Below are 22,220 nucleotides of genomic sequence, written 5' to 3' on the forward strand. Positions count from 1 at the left end.
AATATTCTTTTCGCATAATATGCCAAAATGAATAGGAGGAAAGCAACAAAAATGCTCAAGGAACATGAATGGCTTGTAAATGACTGGCTTTCCGCCAAGCTTTGTTAAAATCTTACCCTATAAGCAGCATGTGTATATAGATATATCAAAATAAGTTTATTTCGTTTTATCAAAAGGGTTTACACGTCATAGTTTTATTTCGATTGACTACGTAGCATAATTGCAAAATATAGAAATGTAATACAGACCCGATTGAAGTAGGTTTACATATCCTCCATTTTGGACTTAGAAAGTAGTATTTTTATAAAATGTATATCTTCCCCTTTCTAATACCCATTAAGGAAGGTTTTTGTTCCCACCATATGATTGAAACATTATTTTTTTTAATATTAGCGTTAATTTTGTATTCAAAATGATTTGAGAAAAAGTAATGTGCTGTAGCTACTGATGTTACGTTTGAAAACCACCTAAAACGCAAAGAGTTATCATTCATGAGAAGAAAACAAAAGAACATTATTAGGGTGAAGGATGCATAAAAGTTGGGTAGCTTACGCTTTGAATTTCTACAGTAATCATCAATAATTTGAGAAGTTATAGTTTTTACTTCAAAGAGTGTTTCACAAAAATAATCAATAAATTCAAATTTGACTATATTCCGTTACGTCAATCCCTTACCAATTCTTAAAAGATTGAATACATTGCATGGCTGGAAAATCCAGTGGCTTCACATGTTGAATAAGTTAATTGGTAATTTTCATGTTCGAAAACCAAATGACTTATCATAAGAGAGATGTTCTAAATATGGCGTTTAGCGTTTTCTTTATGTCAACAGTGAAGCATTGTAATTATTCTAAATCGCTCTGAAAAGAGACTCGAGTTTTAAAACGAAAATCAGGCCTCAAATGTTAGGAAATATGGGTCTTTATTACCATAAGAAGGATCTGTAGGTATATCTACATTCATTTCAAAAGAATCTTGACAATTGAAGCGAAATTTTGAGGTTAAATCGGTGTTGTTTTTTTTTAAGATCATCGCCATCCCTTCAAGCATTTAAGAAAGGAATAAGAGTTTCAGACCTGACTAAGTTGATAAAGTAACACTCGCTTCAATCATATTAATCTATCTATTTACTCTTACTATGAGAACTGAGTGAGTTCAACAAATATCGAAACTATATCTATATTTATTTATCTATTTTTATTTTATTTTTTTATTTTTTTATTTCTTAACGGAATCATATTTATATTTATATTTCATAGACTTATATCTACCTATATATTTATATATATTTATATTTAAATTTATATTTATATTTACATTTATATTTATATTTACATTTATATTTATATTTATATTTATATTTATATTTATATTTATATTTATATTTATATTTATATTTATATTTATATTTATATTTATATTTATATTTATATTTATCTTATATTTCTATTTATATTTATATTTATATTATATTTATATTTATATTTATCTTTCTCTTTTCTAGTTCTCTTTTCTATTTTATCTTTCTCTTTATCTTTATCTTTTACTTTATATTTATCTTTATCTTTCTGCTTTCTCTTTCTTTCCCTTTTCCTTTCCTTTTTTCATCTTCTCCTTTCACATTGCAGTATTATGTTTATAGTCTCCCCCGATTTAGTCGGGTACTTGTGCCCGGCTAGACGATATAGACTTAAAATAAAGTTATTATTATTATTATTATTATTATTATTATATTATTATTATTATTATTATTATTATTATTATTATTATTATTATATTATTATATTTGAATGAGTCATAAACATAACTGAAAATTCCTCCATTTGCACACGCGTCTTCTGTCCACGGGGACCAGAATAAAGACAAAAAACTCTCCTTTGCGGCCAATTTTTATGATAAAAAGTATCGCCAACGATAAAAAAAAGACACTTCTTTCAATTTTATACGGAATATCGGGACAAACCAGACAGAACAAAGGTTAAAAACAGTCAGTACAGTCTAGGTATCGCTAAGCTTCGCCACTCAAAGTCTTATTGTTGTCAAGGAATGCGTGGTTAGCTTGCCCACCACGGGCTTGTTGCTATGGGGCAAATTGACACGTGATCAATTCCTGCAAATGGCCTATTAGCGTGAACCTTGGACTTTAGAAAGTTGATCTGTTTACCTTCTGTTGTACTTATGTCAACAGGAAGCATTTCTTGGGTTCTGATTCGTCGTTTTTTGATTAACAAAAACTTTTTAAAAACACTGAAAGCACCGAAAGCATAAGGAGTAGGGACATTTATTTATCATATAGTGTCCCGTATTTTACTACAAAATTCATGATGAGAAGGACAATTTGGATAAATAAGTTAATAAAAAATGTTCCGCTCATCGTTTTTTTTTAAACTTAAAAACGAAAGAACATTAGAAGTAGATATAATCATGCATGATGACCAAAAAAACTCGATTCAGAATCATATTCTCTGGTTAATACTTAGTACTCCAGCATCTAAAAAATATCGTGACTGAAGTATCGAATTAAAAATATTTATGTATATATAAATATGGTAATCAACAAGAATCAGAATGCGTCTCTCTTTGATAAGTCGACTCATGACCAATTATTTGGAAGGGTGATTTTTATTTATGTAAAATCATTTTGTTTGAATCTGCTCTTGTTAGTTTAGTTATCTTTACAACGAGATAGTATAGCAGTTTATTTAGAAGGTTATGAAGTTTAAGGATAAGAAAGTTTGGAATCTGTTCTTATCGCGAATTATGAAAAGGACGCAAATGATGATAAATTGTGTGGATTATTTCTTATTAAGATGGAAGTTTTTAAGATTTGGTCGAATCATTCCGCGGATGAGTGTTTTTCTTAATCAAACCATTTCTTTTGTTCCAAACCACAAGTGTTGATATTGAGTCGTGCATATTGAGCTTGTTTAGTTATGGTAATGAAAAGTTTATAAAAAAATCCGTTGTTTCTTAAATCAAAATATCGAGAGACATGAAATAAGAGGACAAAAACCATATAGATATGTAATTCTACTACTATATATATACTACTACTATAGCAGTCGTGGACCGATCAAAAACCGTCAGAACGGGTGATCTAAAAACAAAATAAAAGCTCAGCAGTTTTTGAGCATGACATGATCTCGATTTCTCAATGTTTGATGAAGAACAGTTTTAATTATCGATGGAAAATATTTCGATGCGCGTTTCATCAGGTTGGGGGAAAAGTAAAAATAAGAATTCAACGAGACTTTGCAAGCTTCGTTAAAACAACCACAGGTGTGTTAATTATACAAATCAAAGAGCAAACACGAAAACCTCCAAAAGACTTTGAAAACTTTTTGATGGATCTATACTGTAGTCATGATTACAAGACTCAAATACATTAATGAGAAAAGCACTTGAGATTCCTTACGACATGAAGAGCCAAAATTCAGATATTTAGAATCGGCTTATAGAAAGAAAAATCATGGCGCATGCCTGATCCCATTGTTTGAAACACATATAATGACGATGAATAATGATTAAGACATTAATAAAAACCGCAGGAATGAATCCTTGACTCAAAGAGTACATTATAGGATAATGATAGGAGTGGATTGATCATTTCGAATACTCCAAATGCTGAATGAGTACCAAATTCGCTTTTTGGAGTTGTATTTATGAAATGATTCTTGGTTTTCACCTACGTCATCATGAATTTCAAAAGCGTAAATTCGCATTATAATGAAATAGAAGCTTTATATTCTTGTAAAGCGGTCCAAACTACATATTCTGGCCAAATTGTAAAATTGTAAAGCATTTAGTTGCGGAACTATAGGCGAGTAAACATGAAACAATTTTTGGTTAAAATGTATGGAGCGGCCATCTTGGTGTTCCAAGTTGGTACACCATCATGGCTTACGATATTCCAAAGGCTTCAAATGATGGAATATTAAGTATGTTTGATTATTTTTCACTTACACATACTTTAAATAGATATTTAAAACGTGTCTAAGGGAAAATCTTTAAACTAGAGTGAATTTTTTGACTATTTTGATCGCTATTTAGATAGACGTGACGGTATTGCGTGACACAAACTCAACCTTTATAACTCGGGAACCAAACATTGAAATGACTCGAAATTTTTTCTTGTGACTTATAACATTGACTTCTAAAACATACTTGAAAAATGTCTTTGTACGATCTATAGTTTAGCTTTTGATTTTTTGATGACGTCATGTGAAAACCAGCAATAGTATGAGTGAAAAGAAGACACAGACAAAGACAAAGAGACCTCGTGGTAAGGTTATAGGGTCAAACGTGTTCCGTAGTTGAACAAAGACTTTGTTTGCGTATGTATTAAAAAAAGAAACTTGTACCAAAGCCTTGAATAACAACCTCAACTTAGAAAACGATCCGAATTTATAAGACTTTTAAATTGCAATTTGATTAATAAATGTATTTTTATGGTGCATGCCTGTATATATAAAGCCGTCATACTCTACAAGTATTTCTCGACTTGTGGTAAAACATTATTGCGCTTCCATTTGGTTACCCTAAAGTAGTGACAACACCTTTAGCATCAGCATTATTACCAAATTTGGAGTTACCTAAATGGTAGTCCGCTCGGTCCTTGCGCCTGCGCGGGAGTTCCCAATATCTCAGTAAACCATTTCGTCTTAACAATGCCCTTCGTATTTCAACAATTTTACATTCTGCTGTTTTTGATTTTCTTGCAAATCGAACAACAAGGTAAGAATTGTCTTATTTACCCTATCCAAATTATCTGTTAATGCTTTTCAATAAATTTTTTTTGTGGAATTGATACAAATGATCGATTGCAACTTATTCAACTCAATCGTTAGTGAAAGAGTATGTATTTTTAATAACCTACTAACACCCCAAATATTCTTTTCGCATAACACGGTGGGCATAAATAACCCTAAAAAAGTCATTTCATATTGTTCTCCTTTTGATTACAATATTAAAATTGAAAACCGTTTTGAAATTGGATAACGGGAAGTAGAGTTATGAATTCTTTTTTCGTTCCAATTTTCCCGCGAAAAATTGGCGGGAAATAATACATACAAAACCATTCGCAAAAACAAACTTCTTCAACCTACTTTTTTGTTTGCTAACATTTTGCAACCACACTTTCAATATTGAAAGTACTAGTAAATGCCCAAAATCGTATGGTTTTAGAATTTTAATTTTTTTAGGATAAATAGTTTAAATTTTTTTTTTTAATAACTCTAAGAGTGACAATGACGTCACATTAATTTTAAAATATCCCTAATAAATCAGATATACCAAAAAAATAAGCATTTTACTTAATTTGCACACTTATATAACAGTAATAAGTATTTAGAAGTTTACTTTGCGTGTTTTGGTGCTGTAAAATCATTGTTCTATTTTGCACAGACCCGATTGAAGTAGGTTTACATATCCTCCATCAGTTTGGATTTAGAAAGTAGTATTTTTATAAAATGTATATCTTCCCCTTTCTAATACCCATTAAGGAAGGTTTTTGTTCCCACCATATGATTGAAACATTATTTTTTTTAATATTAGCGTTAATTTTGTATTCAAAATGATTTGAGAAAAAGTAATGTGCTGTAGCTACTGATGTTACGTTTGAAAACCACCTAAAACGCAAAGAGTTATCATTCATGAGAAGAAAACAAAAGAACATTATTAGGGTGAAGGATGCATAAAAGTTGGGTAGCTTACGCTTTGAATTTCTACAGTAATCATCAATAATTTGAGAAGTTATAGTTTTTACTTCAAAGAGTGTTTCACAAAAATAATCAATAAATTCAAATTTGACTATATTCCGTTACGTCAATCCCTTACCAACTCTTAAAAGATTGAATACATTGCATGGCTGGAAAGTCCAGTGGCTTCACATGTTGAATAAGTTAATTGGTAATTTTCATGTTCGAAAACCAAATGACTTATCATAAGAGAGATGTTCTAAATATGGCGTTTAGCGTTTTCTTTATGTCAACAGTGAAGCATTGTAATTATTCTAAATCGCTCTGAAAAGAGACTCGAGTTTTAAAACGAAAATCAGGCCTCAAATGCTAGGAAATATGAGTCTTTATTACCATAAGAAGGATCTGTAGGTATATCTACATTCATTTCAAAAGAATCTTGACAATTGAAGCGAAATTTTGAGGTTAAATCGGGGTTTGAATGAGTCATAAACATAACTGAAAATTCCTCCATTTGCACACGCGTCTTCTGTCCACGGCGACCAGAATAAAGACAAAAAACTCTCTTTTGCGGCCAATCTTTATGATAAAAATTATCGCCAACGATAAAAAAAGGCACTTCTTAAATTTTATACGGAATATCGGGACAAACCAGACAGAACAAAGGTTAAAAACAGTCAGTACAGTCTAGGTATCGCTTGTTGTCAAGGAATGCGTGGTTAGCTTGCCCAACACGGGCTTGTTGCTATGGGGCAAATTGACACGTGATCAATTCCTGCAAATGGCCTATTAGCGTGAACCTTGGGCTTTGGAAAGTTGATCTGTTTACCTTATTCACCTATTGGGCACTCTTAGTCCCAACGGGATTAATGAACGCTTTACTTTCAACTAACCTTTTCATTTGTCTTTTGATTGTTTGTTTTTGTTTCCTTGCCTACCTTGTTCTCATTGGTTTCTTTTGTCTTATTCTATCTTATATACACTCTTTCTTACCGCCTCTTTCTCTCTTACTCCGACGAAGGACTAGCGTCCGAAACGTAAGTATATACAGTGTATAATTTAGCTTTTCATCATAATTTTAAATTATGTAAGAACTACGACGTACTCTTACTACGATAACAAAACAAGTACAATTTTTTTTTCTCGTTCATCATGCTAGTTTGTTGCTCGTTTTCCGGTAATGTTGTAGCAATGCTATCTACAAATAAAACAAAATAGAAAATGTCCTAACCTCTATCTTCACACTGTGTCGAATTCTTTTCTTCCATGATTTCTTCCATGTTTTTTTGTTTCGTTTTTACAGTTTTAAACACATAACAAGATAGTTAATTTAATAAAACTCGTCATGGTCCAAGTGACGTGTGATTTGAAAGCTTGACCAATCAGAAACGCGATGTACACCTGGCGGGCGACACTTTTAGCGTTACGCACAGGGTTCCCATGCGATGACCACGAAAACTGAGTTGCATAGTTTACCATATTCTATACCTATGGTGCCCAGCTCGCGCGGGAGCTCCTCTGTTATTGTAGACAGCAGTTCAATGATACCATATAATAGCAAACATATATCAATACCTTATAATTTTCTTCTTTTTTTGACAAAGTATACTCCATCAAGGGTCCAACACATATCAAAGGTTCTATTGGAGAAGATGCCTTGTTTATGTGGAACACAACGGATCAAAAAGAACATATAGCAAACATATATCAATACCTTATAATTTTCTTCTTTTTTGACAAAGTATACTCCATCAAGGGTCCAACACATATCAAAGGTTCTATTGGAGAAGATGCCTTGTTTATGTGGAACACAACGGATCAAAAAGAAATCGTTTCTTCCAGATGGGGAATAAGAAAGGGCAACAAGCCTGATCCTCAGTTTATCAGTGTTAATTCACATAATGGAAAGGTGTACATAAACAATGATATTGGCGACACGTTGAAAAGAAGAGTAGAATTTATTGGAAACTTGACAATAGGTCGTGCTTGGTTTTTGTTGAAGAACCTTACTGTGAATGACACTAATGAATACATTGCAAGCATCAGTGACGATGTATCAAGAGTTCGACTATATTATGTGCGCCTAATGGTTGCAGAGAAGGAGAAAGGTAAGCCATTCACTTTTTTGGGAGTAACATAACTTATTTATTTCATATAAACTTCTGATTCCTAACTTCTAATTTCCTAATCAACATAGAACGTATTCTCTTTTAGGAAAATAATACGATATACATATTATACATATTTGTTGCGAAGGTTATCGTCAGGGTGAGTGTTGCGTTGAGAAAGACTGTTGTTGGGGGTGACTTACCTCTGGACAACATGAGCTGAACTTAGTCATTTCATGTTCATGTCTTCCTTAGGACTATACACTCACATGGATGATCACTAACTTCACAACAAACATCAACGCCTGAGTTCGATATTACGAAGCAAAACTCTTTGTAGTATTTCGACAATAATGACAAGTTAGACAAATTCATAACTTTGTTCTCAAGAAAGAAAAAAAGATAGTTTATTATACTACAGATGGTTATGGGCCATCGATATCGACCAACACTATCTGCTTTAATCAAAACGGCACATGAAGTGATGCATGACCTTATCTAATCACAAAATGTTAATAAGAAATCAGGTTTAGCTATATAATATAGACGAACACAGCTTTTACACACACTGAATCGACTTAACGTTGGAGTTAGAAGGTAAACCATCTTGAGTTTAGCCCAGACACCTAGTAAAACCACATGGATCCCGCGCGATATAATTTTAATTATTACGTTTTCAGTAACAACAACAGAAGGACCTTTTCTAACTCCAGTCACTACAGCTGCTGCTCCGAATATTACAAGTAAGGCTTTGATAGCTTCAGCATAAACAAAAAAAAAAAAAAAAAAAACTGGAATACAGATATACGGTTATGATATGCATAGAATATAATATTCATTTCAATACTACATGCAAGCGTATTTAAAAACTATAGTTGTCGTATTTAGAATGTTCTATTTCTAAATGATTAGTTCTTAATATTGTCATTTTATATCATTTCAATGAACGTACGTTTCTTTTCTTTATCTTAGTCTTTACTCTGCACCTTAATATTTTACTTTTTTTTATTACAGATAAATTATTGACTTTCACATCCCCACAATGCCTTGCGTTTTTAAGGGGTAACCAATCAAAAAACTGTCCCAAATTGAAAGGGTTTCTTAATTGAATTTATAATATACCTGCTTTAATCTGTACTATATACTGTTTATCAGTTTATCCCAAGTTATTTTTGCGTGTACAGATCATCAAGAGTTTTGCTCTTACAGAAAATGTATTGACTTACGAAATTTTTTTTAAATTTACCTTAAACGTCTTCAATCTTTTTCTGTTTTTTACTTTTTCATTTTATCTTTGAATACCAAACAAGGTATTTTCAACATTGTCTGATCAGTGTTCAGCAAAATAAGTGGGTTTTTACCCTCTGGTTATCCCCCAAAGACGCAAAGGATTATGGAGATTTGAAAGTCGAGAATAGTGAAAAATAGTGTTTTCGCATCAGTTCCTTAATTTTGTTAGTATTGCATAAATAATTCAACAATATCTTGTTAAAAATGTTTGGCAGGCTTGAGTCAGTCGCGGCTATTCGGTAGAAAAGAGCTAATTATCACCAAAGTACCTCGCATGTCAATGATATCACTCGCCTGTGTATAAGGAATCCATAGTCTGAATGAAAGTATATTATATATTTTATATTTTATTTTATATTATATATTATATATTTTATTATTGCTATAGGAGCACCGACAAATAAAACAACTACAAGTTCGAACATTTCAAGTAAGTCCACTAATAAGTAATCATGTTATATTAACTGATTTAGTAGCATTTGAATGTATGACGTTAAGCTTATCAATATGAATATATAAATGAATATATATATATATATATATAAACATATATATATATATATATACTCGATGGCAGAAACGTTGTAGTATACTAGGATACATTTATACCAATATCTAATTTATTCAGTATATCTAATGATATGCAAAACAGAAAAATCGCTTTATTTATTGTTTGTTTCATTCAATGACTGTCAAATTATTTTTTTAATTGTCTATTAGATCGTACAGATTATAAATCAGTTGGTTGGTTTGTTTATTGTTTCTTTTTACGTTCGATTTGTCTTGTTTTTGCGTTTTGCTGAAACACTCGAATGCGGCTCATCTTGATTTTAGCCTTCATTGTCTGACATTCCCGTCACAGATACTTAACAGCATGTTCATTAACCTGAAACACCGTAGTAAATAAAGAGAAAATAGAGGGAGAGGGGGATGCTGAAAGCTCTTTTGTTTAAAAAAAAAACTATTGTTTTTCTTCATAAGGGAACTCAAACTTATTTTATTTTTTTACTCTATTTAACTTTTGATTAACCTAACTATTTGTCTTTTAAGCACCACCAGAACCAAACTCGTCGAACATACTAAGGCACATTAAGGGTTACCTAATATTAATGGATATTGCACTGGTGATGTGGCACTTTTAAATTTAGGTAAATTTATAATAAGGCCATACTTTATAATAGAAATATTATATAGTGATGTTTATTACAACTTGAATTTGGCTAATTTCATTTGCTTGAATTGAAAGCTTTTTTTTAAAAAAAAAAATCTTTTATTTTGTTTTTCAGGATTTTTGTTCCCAATTTAAAGATGAAAGAAGTCAAAATTATTGGAGGATTGCTGCAGATCTTAGCTTCTAAGGAGATGAATAGAATTGCTAACAGTTTTCGGCTTGTTACACTGTCACATCATTCATTTGTCACATATTCTAACTGTCACTTTAAACTTACAGTTTCCCTATAGTGCTATAGGATAACTCTACAGCGATGTGCAAAATTTCATTACCTCGATCTGTACCTTTCTGTCGCCTGTAACTGTATCTCTTCTACAGCGATGTGTAATTTTACAATACCTCCATGCGTAATTTACTCTACTGTGATTGGTAACTTTACTACCGCCATAGGTTATTTTACTACCGCCATAGGTAATTTTTAACTCCCGGGAGAGGGGGGGTATTCCCTTTGTTCCGGTGGTAAGGGTGCACTATGAAGTTCTAAGTAACCTAAAAAAACATAAAGCTCGCGGCCCTGATAATATTCCACATGAGCTTTTAACGGGAAAGTAAGCACTAAAAGGACATCCAACAGTATCATACCCATTTTATAGATTATTGAACATTTTATTTATTTATTTATTACTTTTATAATAATTTAAATACTATATAGTGATACTTAGTCCACATTGCCTAGGCTAAGCCCGTAATGATGTTGATACATTTAGTGAGATTTTATCAATAAAGTTCTCCATAATATTGATAATGAATTCCGAAAATAATAATAATAACAATACTAATCTATTTCTTATTCTTAATTTAATAATCTTATATTCGTATTATTTTTTTTATATTTAGCTTAATTGAACTTTAATCTTAACTTTAATTTAAATAATCTAATTTTTAATCTTCTTTTGCCTTCGTTTGTTTTTGTTTGTAAATTTTGCGTATTTGCGTGTGCCTTCTCATACTCATTAATTATTCATGAGGTAACTAGCCAATCGATTACCTCGTACCTGGTCACATGATGTATCTTGAAACTAGGTCAAGTGTCTTAAAGCCGGGGAGGGTTTTGATATCAGCAGGGAAGAGGTGGGGCTGATGAATTGGAACAAAAGAAATTAATTCAGTCGACCAACAACTGGATCAAAATTAATTCAGTCCAAGGACTGGAACAAAATTAATTCAGTCCAAGCATTGAATCAAGTCAATATATAGAAAGATGAAAACAGAAAATTTAATTCATCAAGCATTTATTTCAGAAGTTATTACCAATAAACTATAATCAATAATAGTTGCAAATATACTCAACACTTCGTTTAACAACTTACTTAGATATTAATGAAATTTCAAAACAATTTGCTATCGTAAACTTAGCATTTTCTATAAGTATAAATATAAGTTTTAGCATTCATTCAAGCGCAAGCTAGATTTTGAACTGGTTGATTGTAACATTACAGTTGCCAGATATATTGATAGGCCCGTCAGAAGAAAAGCTCCAAAAATTAGAACATGTATTTTCATTTAACTGAGCTTCGTGCTCATAACCAGTGATATCATTAAATATAGATTTTAATTCATTGATATCAAATACAGGCATTTCTATATCATTCTTAATTTCACTTCCCTTAATTTCATTCTTTGACTCAGATGAAACCTGTTTTGGCTGAGCTGGTGGGTTCAAAATGTTAGAAACTTTTTGCTCCTGCTCCTTGCTACTTTTTTCATATGCCAAAAGAGCATCACTAACGTGACCACTTCTGCTTCTTATAAGCTTTTCGTCAACACTTGCATTAAACAGTTTGCTAACACATGTAACGCGAAGACTATGGCTAGTTTTCCTTTTACTGCCAATTGCCAAGCACAAACTAGGAAGAATTTCATTGAGAGTATGAATTCCTACAACACAGTTTTTGTACGCAAATTTTCCGTCCTTATATGGCTGAAAATAGAAACCTTTTGCTTTAACACGAAGATTGTTTACGAGGTCAAAATACCGATTATAAATCTTAACCAAGCAACGCTCGTGGCTCTCATTGCCCTTTTCGTGGCAAACATGTTTAATCACTCTCGCTTTCTTTTTCAAATCTGCTATGCCACCATGAAATGTTTTGGAAGAATTTTCACGATAAATTATGGTATTATCGCCTTCTATTTCGATATCGCTAATCCTTAATTGCCTATGTTCTTGAGAACGCATGCCAAATAGTTTACCATTATAAAAGTACACTGTATTAAGCAAAATCTTAGCTGTTGACTGGCCTAGTACTCCTTTCCTCCACATCGTCTCTTCCTCTTCTTCTGTAATCACCTCTTTTTCTTCCTTTCTATTAGTAACCCCTTCGGCGTGGACACTTTTCATCTCTGCATCCAGAATTTTTCTCAGTCCAGAAAAACTAAAAGAAAAACGTTCAGTTAGAATAATATAAGGTTTTATTCATGTGCAAAGTAAAGCAAATAAACAGAAAGTTTCTAATTAACTCACCACATGTTAGACTTGTCAAGCATATTGACGTCGTTTCGGTTTTTCGACTCTAGGTGGCGTTTAAGGCTAGCGATAAGCTGATAAAGCGTACGAGCAGGATATGGCGAACCTTTCTTGTTTGCTGCTTCTTCAACAAATTTGCCAAGCCAGAAGTTTAGGGATGGAACTGTCATAGTTTCCCATGCCTCAATATCCAAATTTTGAATGCTCTCTAGCGAGACATCCATGGAGGTAGACTCCAAACTTGCCACTTTGTTTTCTCTACTTTGCCTCCATTCTTCAAAAATATTCACAGCCCAGTTATTCTTGTAACGGGTTGAAATTGGCACAGCTTTTTGCAAAAGTTCTTCTTCTTGGGCTTGACTTTTCACTTTTCGAAAGCGTTTTAAAGGTAGAAGCTCCGCTTCTTCATCGCTGTCTCTTTGACGAGAAGCCATGTTGAAATGAATACATTCAGAGAAAAATAACTGCTATTTGCATAAGTAATTCAGATAGCATTTATCTTAAGAAATCCCAAAGGACGAAAGCAAAATAAAACCATTACAAAACAAAAGATTGTCATTATTACAACTAGGTGAATGGAGCGAAGATCATATACAATGAAATAAATACAAGATAAAAACAACATCCCTCCCGAATAATTAATGAGTATGAGAAGTCATTTCAAATCCTCCAAATCGGACAGGACGGGATTTCAAAGTCCTTGCAATTAGTTCCAGTCCGAGGCGAAGCCTCGGACTGGAACTAATTGCGCGGACTTGAAATCCCGTCCTGTCCTCATTGTCGGATTTGAAATATTACTTCAAGTAGTCAGTTGAAAATAACATATTTGTAGTAAGATTTACAGATGTAAATGAAATAAAAATGAAATAAAATTTTCATCCTAATTATTTTGTTTATTTCATCTGTTTCACCTAAAAGTAAATTAAAAAGGAGGAATAAATACCAATAAGAAAACCAATATGTATAGGCAAGAGAATATGAACTAAGAAAAGGAATCCCCGTGCTCCATCATGTGCACACTTTGATGCTATTTTTAGAATATATTCTAAAAACATCATCCAATGATATCATTTATTTGATCGTTTGATTTTCAGCACGCGCATAGTACGCGCGCGCTCTGCGCTGTTTGCTAACTTTTTCTTGTGCTTTTCTTATGTTCAAATGTTCAAATCTGCCTCAAGATGACGATGTAGGTCGAAATAAAGCTTTGGAAAATAAATGTAAATATTTTCGGAAAGTTGAAGAAATTACTACTTCAATTTCCTGTCGTATTTGCCAAGCTTTTGACGTGTACATTCACATTCAGAGCAGAGTCGAAATAACGGAAAAACCCCAAAAACGTAAACAAACAGCGTAGAGCGCGCGCAGTAAATGAGCGTGCAGAAAAACCAATTGTTTAAAAATAGCATCAAACTGTGCACATGATGGTTACAAGGCTATATAGGGGGATTCCTTCTCTTACTTCATTTTCTCTTGGTGTAGGAAATCATATGATTTCGAGTGCAATTTTGAATAAATTTGAACGAGTGGGTTTTCGAAAAGTTCAAAATAGCACGAGCCCGATAGGGCCACAAACTCATATGATTTCCATTTCATGATATACCTGAAAAAATTTCTCGATTCTGAAGGAAGTGACGTTGAACATGTGACAAGACAATTCATTCAACAAACCATAATTCTACACTTGCGAACGTTTATGAAAAGGCAATTTTAGAAGCTTTTTAGATGAAATGATATTCTGCGCTTTTGTGGCACAAAAGTAGGAGAAGAGGTCGTCTGGCTGCTTGATCCTGTGTTTAAGTTGAATGTGACAGTGCAATTGACGAAGAAATTCATCAAATTTTGGGCTTGAGAACTCATCAATTGGGGACTTTTAGGCATCTACATGGCACTAGGAACAGATGAAGTAGCTGAAATCAGACCTTTGGAGTTGTTCCTTCTTGATATGGCCGATGAAAGCTCTCTCTGCTCATCTTCATCTGCTTCGTCATATTTATCCAAGGACTGCACATTTCGATGACCGGCTACCTTTGCAATGGCGGCTCTTTCAAGTTTGGCTTTCTTCAACTTACGCACCACTATTTTACGGGCACTGTGGTTTGAAATCATCATAACTTTAAGGCTTTCTGGCTCATAATCATTCCTGTCCTTAATTTTCATCTCAGCGTAAAATCTCTCAAGTAAAATGTTGAGTTTAGCCGGTTCGTAGTTATGGATTTCGTCGTTTACTCCTTTTTCTATGCACCATTTTCCCCGCATTTTAAGTTGAAAAAGAAAATCTACTTAAGACGCCGGACATTTTTTTTTTGGCAGTCGCATCTTCGTGTTGAATGTTCTGCTATTTTCTTGGTCGTCTGTGATTGGCTAATTTCAGTTTCCATTGTTACTCAGCCAATTATCATCGAGAAAGACCTGCACTGATTTCCTTTTTTTCTGCGCTGATTTCCTTTTTTCTGCACTGTATTTCCTTAAAGCAGCACTGCTCTTAGCCAATCAGAATTGAGATTTTGTTTTATGTATGTTATTATATAAGAAAGCAAAAGTGCAAGAGAATACAAAGAAAAATAGGAACAAGAAGATATACCTAGCTAAGAACTAGTGTGAGCTGCGTCGGTGTTTCTAATGAAACATTTATGATAAAAAGGTAAATTATACATCGTGAAAAGATGAAAAAATTTTCTGACGTTTCGGACGCTAGTCCTTTGTCGGAGTAAAAGAAAAATAGGAAAAGAAATGAATATTCAATACCATATATTATCAGATAATTCCAATTCCAAAAGTGATTTCTCGCAACTCAAAAACAAATACTATTTTTAGGCTTTTATTTAAAGACTCGGCCTTCTGTATACAATTTGTTGTATTGTAATATTGCGCGCCATGAGGTATGTTTCCCCTTATTGAATTGTAAACCAAAAGGCGTTTTCCATGGGTACGAACCCTCTCTTTCGAGCACAATACTTAACCACGAGTGACTTCCTTCAATATCTTGAAGGATTAGAAGCTTTCGAAATCAATCGTCATGTTTGATTCCATTACTATTACTGGTATATTATTTTGAGAGCATCGCTGAGTTTGTTTTCTATGACTGGGGGTAACACTTTTTGAGAAAAGATATGTGATTTTTCTCAATGAAGCCTTGCCACCTGTATATTGTAAAGATTTGAAACATCAAAAGAAAACCTCCTGGAAAGAAAATCACATTTACGCCCTTCGGCTAAGTTTGTTTTTAGTAAATGAATGAAATAACAATAATAAGGAGCACAAAAACAAAAACAAAACAAAAATAAAAAAAAACAAAAAAACAAAAAAACAAAAAAACTATTAAAAAAAAACAACAAAAAAACAAAAACAAACAAAAAAAAAAAAAAAACAAAAAACAAAAAACATAAAACAGAACAAGATAATACAGAGCAGAGAAGGACAGTTATCCTTAATCATTTTTACTCGATATTAAAAATTGCTCTAATCTGTCCTGTTAAAGATACCTCAATTTATCAAGTGTTCCACTGACACTAGCGCCCCCCCCCCCCCCCTCCCACCAACCCGCGGGCATGTTACAATAAAATAAACATGAGCTTGATTTTAGCATCATTTGATTCGTGTTATAATGCGCTAGAATGGAAGAAAAAACTTTTCATTGCAATTTATTTTTCGAGAAAGAAATTCCACATCCATAAAACAACCAATCATGAAAGTGAAATACATTACCTAATCAAATATTATATCATTGTGATCCACTAATGCTTTAATCTCTTTAAACAATGGAGGCTACTCTAGTCCTATATATTTCACTGATGATGAACGTGTTACTCGTCAACAGAACTCAGGGTAAGATCGAATTTGTTTGTCTACTTTCTCAGAAATATCGCTTTATCCTTTTTTTTTTTTTTTTTTTGCTATTACATTATATTTTTATATTTTAATATTTCGTGGTTGAATATTTTAGGTGCAGCTCGTTTCACAGTATTTCCACCAAGTGTTTCGTACGTGTCTGTAGGAGAAATAGCTAAGCTCGTGTGGGATTACAGTGTAGATAACAGGAAGGAAGAGTTTGATGTTTCTTCACCAAGGTGGGATTTCTATGCTGACAATGGAAGTGTATCTCAAATCGCACAGGAAAATATATTCAGCAAGTGGAAATGGCACATAAACTACGTTACATGTCCTACTAGACTACTGAACCCTGTTCGAGTGAGTAAAGAATCAACTGCCACACTAGTAATCCATAATGTCACTCTGGCTGATAGTGGTACGTATGGATGTGTTCTGGTGCTGGCAACAAGAAGCCCCATAATAAGTAAAGTTAAGCTCGTCGTAACATGTGGGTATAATTGTTTGTTTGTTTCTTTTTTATTTCTTCCTCTTCCTTTTTGGAAAAAAAATTGTGCTTCTTGTTTCTATTAAATTTTTGTATTGTTTGCTTTAGTTTTTGATTTTGAATTTCCAAATTTAAACATTTTCTCACTTCAAATGTTCTATATTATTATGGTGATGATTTTGTCTTAATTCCCATTGACATTTATCCAACCATAATAAGACTCGAGTCGATGAGTACAATCTTAACCTTAAAATCTTGATTTTATCTTAAATTATTTTCGTTCTTTCGTTCTTTCGTTCTTTCGTTCTTTGCGCATACCATATATCCTTTGCACTTTCAACTTTGTACTTATATGTACAATTTTGATAGTTAACTTCTTCATGGATATATGGTATGCATTCTAATGAAAATTTTCAAAATAAGTCATTTGGTCTTTGGTTGTTTGTCGTATTTATAAGGGCGACGACTGATATATACTTACATGTGCTATTTTCTTATTTACAGCATTTCCATCTTTATCGATCAATCCGTCATTTTCAAACATACCTGTAAACAAATCCCAAGAACTGCATATCAAATGTTCTGCGGTAGGAACTCCTATGCCAAACGTCACGTGGCAAAAAGTACAGGGTGATGTCATTAATCAAAGCGTAGGAAATGTGACAATCGATATTACAAATATTACTAGATATGAAAGTGGGGAATACGAATGCTGTGCTATTAACAACCTGAACAAACCTCCATTTTGTAACAGTATCTTGGTAACTGTCCAGTGTGAGTCTAAATACTATTTTTTTTAGATATACAAATATATGTTGTTATATTTTTATGGTGGGGTGATGGGGCGCTTCAAGGTTTGTAACAAATCAAAATGATCACAATCAAGATCATTGAAACAGTGCAGACTGAAAATATATAATTCACTCTCTTCACAGATGAGTCGCAAATAGATGTATTTCAGTCAAATGACACAGTTTCTTCATATAATGGTGGTAAAATCAGGATATACTGTTTGGCCCATGGCGTGCCCTCTCCTCTGTTCACGTGGTATGATCCCCATAATCGATCAATAGCCACAGGATCTCATACTGTTACTGGTGTTGGTGTCTTGGAACTAGTAACCATTAATGCAGACAGCTATGGGTTGTACAGGTGTAAAGCTAAAAATTTGCTTGGTTATGATGAACACATTATTAGAGTTATTCAAACAGGTTTGAAGAACAATGATATATTATTAACTTTAGACGTTTAAAGAAAAATAGATGGATAGATAGATGGATGGTTGGTTGGATTGATGGATGCATGGATGTATGGATGCATGTTTGGAATGATTTAGTCATAAACAATTAATGCCATCTATTCCCAGTCCATCCACCCTCTCTGATGCCAAGTAGAAACCACCATGGAATAACGACATCATCATCACAAACCACTACAGGTCAGATTTAACAATAAACAGCTGATGAGCCACTTTCTTAACTACTTCAGTTTAATTATTAACATTTGACTTGACATCCTATAACCATCATTCAAAGGTCATGACTCAAGAACCAAGCCTGGAGAGAGGTCTTGCTCGACATTATTTATTCAAGGTTATGTGAATGTTACATATATAAGTATAAATAAAGTTTACATATATAGTTTAATTTATTCATTTCTATATATTGACATTTTTAAAAATTATTATTTTGCTTTACCGCTACACCAAGTCTGCAGGCACATACTGTGCTTTACCTTTAATCAATTATTATTTTTTCTGCTTTCATCAGGTCGCACATTTGCAACAGTTCATTTCATAGTAACATCAATATCAATAGTTGTGAATATTATCATGGCGCTATTAGTGCTACATTTTCAAAAGGACTGGCTTCAAAGGTAAACACTTTAATTCCAGCATGCAGTGCAAGTCACATAGTATTAATCAGAATCTGTGCAGTATGTAAAACGATTGATAATGATTCAATGGTATAATTTATGGTTTATTTTACTATTTCTTTCTTTTCTTTGATATATCTGGCAAAAAAATTTCATCAGGGTGTGTAGACCTATCTTTCACTTATTATCATTGTTTTAAATATTTTCTAGTTTTAAGGAAGAGGAGCGACAACCAAAGGCAAGCTCACATGTTGCATAGACGTACTGTATATAATCAGTTTAACCCATTCGTTGCATATCCTCACTCCGTATGCAAAAACAAATAATTCATATTTCACGCCATTCATGTTTCAAGACTATAACCAACTGAATTTTGATAAACGTTTTCACGATTATATTTTCGCTTTTTAGGGTTTCAAAACCAGAAGAACCTTTTGCAATTGTAGAGGTGAGTTTAATATTATAAAATGTCTGTAATAAGAAAATGAAAATGAAGGGAAAAAAGCCACAGGTTGAGTTGGACAACGTTTTTAATTTATTTATAATTTATTTAGGAGGGGGGGGGGGGGGGGGAATAAAGTGGTACTATATATCTGAATATGGAATACTCACTCACCCTTGACCCCTTGACTTATTGATTGCCAACTTAACCTAAGCAGTAATAGGAATAGAGTAGATGTTTTGGGTTTATCTAACAAACAGACAAACAAACACAATTTGTTTTACTATATTCTTGTATACAGGATAGAATAGAAATGAAAACACACAAACCAGCAGCATCGAAAACACCCTACGAATCACCAAACCTGATACCACCGAATATTGATGTTGGAGCAGTATCGAGAGAATGCACTCCAACCTTATTGGACGAAAGGAAAACAAAAGAGAACCCTGCAGAGCAGCATTTTCTGTCAGGAACTCATCATCTTTATCAACAGATAAATAATGGAGAGTCCGGCATTGTCAAGTGAGGACGAGTATCAGTCGCTACTAAGGGAAAATGATAAAATAAGGTTACCAGCAAATGATCCCTTTGAGACAGCGCAAAAACATGCTACATCGAATGTTAATCACGAGCATCAAGGAACAGAATACCAACAACTACATCTGTATTCAAGCGTAGAAGAAAAGTAGTTGTATTAAAGTGATGTTGGTTTTATTAAAAGAAAACAAAAAAAGAAAATGAAAATGAAAAAAGAAAAAAAGGAAAAAGAAAAAAAGAAAAGAAAACTTTTCTAATAAAAATAAAATAAATGATTTAAAATAAAATAAGAAGGCAAAAGTGCAAAGGAAACAAAGCAAATATATCAATTTAATATTCATTTAATTATATTGTCATATTATTCCAATAATCTTTCCCTCATTAAAAATGTGGTTTATTGCAACTCAAAAACACATGCTATTATTAGACTTTCATTTAAAGACTCGGCCTGGTGTATACAATTTGTAGTATTATAGTATAAGTGAGCAACATCTACACACAATGACAGTAAACCAAAATGCGCCTTCCATGGGTACGAAACCTCTCTCGAGCACAATTCTTAACCACAAGGGGCTTCCATCAATATCGTGAAGGTTTAGATGCTTTCGAAATCAATGGTCATGTTTGATTCCATTACTATCTCCATTGGTACATTATTTTGAGCACAACGCTGAGTTAAATTGCAATGACTGGGGGTAACACTTTTAAGGTGTTCAGTGATTTTTCTCATGGATGCCCTGCCTCCAGTATAACGTAATTATATTAAGCATCAGAAGAAAATCATCTGGAATAAGAATCACGTTTACGCCCTTACGCTTGGTTGGATTGTTTTTAGTAAACGAAAGAAATAAGAAAAATAAGAAAAAAAAAAAAAAAACAAATCAAGAAGGACAGTTATCCTTAATCATTTTGACTCGATATTAAATCAAGTGGTCCAATGATTACAACGAAACAACCATGAATTTCATTTTAGCATCATTTGATTGTTGCTATAATGCGCTAGAATGGAAGAAAACACTTTTCATTGATATTTAGTTTCGAGAAAGAAATTCCACATGCATAAAACAATTAATCATGAAAGTGAAATACATTACCTATTCAAGTATTATATCATTTTGATCACATAATGCTTTAATCTTCTGAGACAATGGAAGCATCTCAAGTCCTATGGATTTCACTGATCATCAAAGTGTTACTTGTGAGCAGAACTCAGGGTGAGAATTTGTTTGTCTACTTTCTCAAAAAAATCGCTTTATCCGACAGGAATATCCATTTTGCTAGTACGTTATATTTTTAATATTTCCTGGTTGGATATTTTAGGTGCAGCTCGTTTCACAGTAGTTCCACCAAGTGTTTTGTATGTGTCTGTAGGAGAAACCGCTAAGCTCGTGTGGGATTACAGTGTGGATAACAAAATGGAAGAGTTTGATGTTTATTCGCCAATGTGGATGTTCTATGCTGACAATGACGGTGCATTTCAAATCGCAGAAGAAAATATATTCAACAACTGGAAATGGTACATAAACACCAATACATGTCCTGCTAGACTACTGAACCCTGTTCGAGTGAGTAAAGAATCAACTGCTACACTAGTAATCTATAATGTAGCTCTGGCTGATAGTGGTACGTATAGATGTGTTCTGATGATGGCAAAAAGAAGCCCCATAACAAGTAACATCGCCAGAAAACTCGAATCGACATGCGCAGTTGGAGCGTGGCAATTTTTTCGGCTTGGATTTCACTCCCTCCTTGTAGAAAATGTATGGCGAATAATTATGAATCTCTTCGTGAATTAAAATATATGTATTTACACAAGCTACCGTGTATCTGGATAAGTTCTCATAAACGTAAAGTTTATTTAGAAGCTACTTATGGGACTTAACATAGTATTTTCGGTTCGGTTTTACGAATTTTGTAAACCAACAGTTTTTGACGCCATGTATAGGGTGTCACTTAGTGGAAGCGATGAATATACCTGCACTACATTTAAATTTTCTATCCCTATATGTGCGTACTAACCTTGCCGCATATGTATTTCACGAGTTGAAATAACAGACCATTGCTCAGCAAAATATTTTGATAAATTCCTCTCGATACAGGCTCGGTTTTTAAGATTTAAACTATGGCACAAATGACGTCTACACAAGTGCAATATCATCCATAGAAAGTGCTTTAGTTGATGTGAAAAGCGAGGAAAACTACTTGCTATCTTCTTTTTCGAAGCAGCCATCTTGAATAAATTGTGCTAGGCGT

At 33.1% G+C, this 22,220-nt stretch overlaps 4 protein-coding genes across 9 annotated transcripts; 3 read left to right on the forward strand and 1 right to left on the reverse strand.

The window, feature by feature from the left end:
* Positions 1-4,494: 4,494 nt before the first annotated feature.
* Positions 4,495-11,598, forward strand: LOC116292159 (uncharacterized). 5 transcript variants are annotated; one of them, XM_089026177.1, is made up of 6 exons: positions 4,495-4,734; positions 7,301-7,804; positions 8,485-8,547; positions 9,483-9,524; positions 10,145-10,242; positions 10,381-11,598. In XM_089026177.1, the coding sequence occupies exons 1-5, from the start codon at positions 4,668-4,670 to the stop codon at positions 10,234-10,236; spliced, it is 768 nt and encodes a 255-aa protein (XP_088882303.1). In that variant the 5' UTR covers positions 4,495-4,667; the 3' UTR covers positions 10,237-10,242; positions 10,381-11,598. The 5 variants fall into 5 exon arrangements, with proteins under 5 accessions (XP_088882303.1, XP_088882306.1, XP_088882304.1 ...); XM_089026180.1 differs by lacking the exon at positions 10,145-10,242; XM_089026178.1 differs by lacking the exon at positions 9,483-9,524.
* Positions 11,537-13,226, reverse strand: LOC148913238 (zinc finger MYM-type protein 2-like). Its single transcript, XM_089026176.1, has 2 exons — positions 12,790-13,226; positions 11,537-12,700 (listed from the first exon to the last, which is right to left on the reverse strand). Exons 1-2 carry the CDS (start codon positions 13,224-13,226, stop codon positions 11,731-11,733), a joined length of 1,407 nt encoding a protein of 468 aa, XP_088882302.1. The 3' UTR covers positions 11,537-11,730.
* A 3,290-nt stretch (positions 13,227-16,516) lies between these two features.
* Positions 16,517-20,177, forward strand: LOC148913239 (igLON family member 5-like). 2 transcript variants are annotated; one of them, XM_089026182.1, is made up of 9 exons: positions 16,517-16,620; positions 16,739-17,113; positions 17,615-17,884; positions 18,046-18,321; positions 18,477-18,548; positions 18,646-18,702; positions 18,880-18,985; positions 19,196-19,433; positions 19,729-20,177. In XM_089026182.1, exons 1-8 carry the CDS (start codon positions 16,554-16,556, stop codon positions 19,242-19,244), a joined length of 1,272 nt encoding a protein of 423 aa, XP_088882308.1. In that variant the 5' UTR covers positions 16,517-16,553; the 3' UTR covers positions 19,245-19,433; positions 19,729-20,177. The 2 variants fall into 2 exon arrangements, with proteins under 2 accessions (XP_088882308.1, XP_088882309.1); XM_089026183.1 differs by lacking the exon at positions 18,477-18,548.
* Positions 20,178-21,105: 928 nt separating this feature from the next.
* LOC148913240 (uncharacterized) lies at positions 21,106-21,782 on the forward strand. The gene is made up of 2 exons (XM_089026185.1): positions 21,106-21,181; positions 21,288-21,782. The coding sequence occupies exons 1-2, from the start codon at positions 21,115-21,117 to the stop codon at positions 21,761-21,763; spliced, it is 543 nt and encodes a 180-aa protein (XP_088882311.1). The 5' UTR covers positions 21,106-21,114; the 3' UTR covers positions 21,764-21,782.
* Positions 21,783-22,220: the final 438 nt, after the last annotated feature.

This window comes from Actinia tenebrosa, unplaced genomic scaffold (genome assembly GCF_029948245.1).
Source record: "Actinia tenebrosa isolate PJP-AT-01 unplaced genomic scaffold, QUT_ActTen_1.0 PGA_scaffold0__85_contigs__length_37466705, whole genome shotgun sequence".
Lineage (NCBI taxonomy): Eukaryota > Metazoa > Cnidaria > Anthozoa > Actiniaria > Actiniidae > Actinia > Actinia tenebrosa.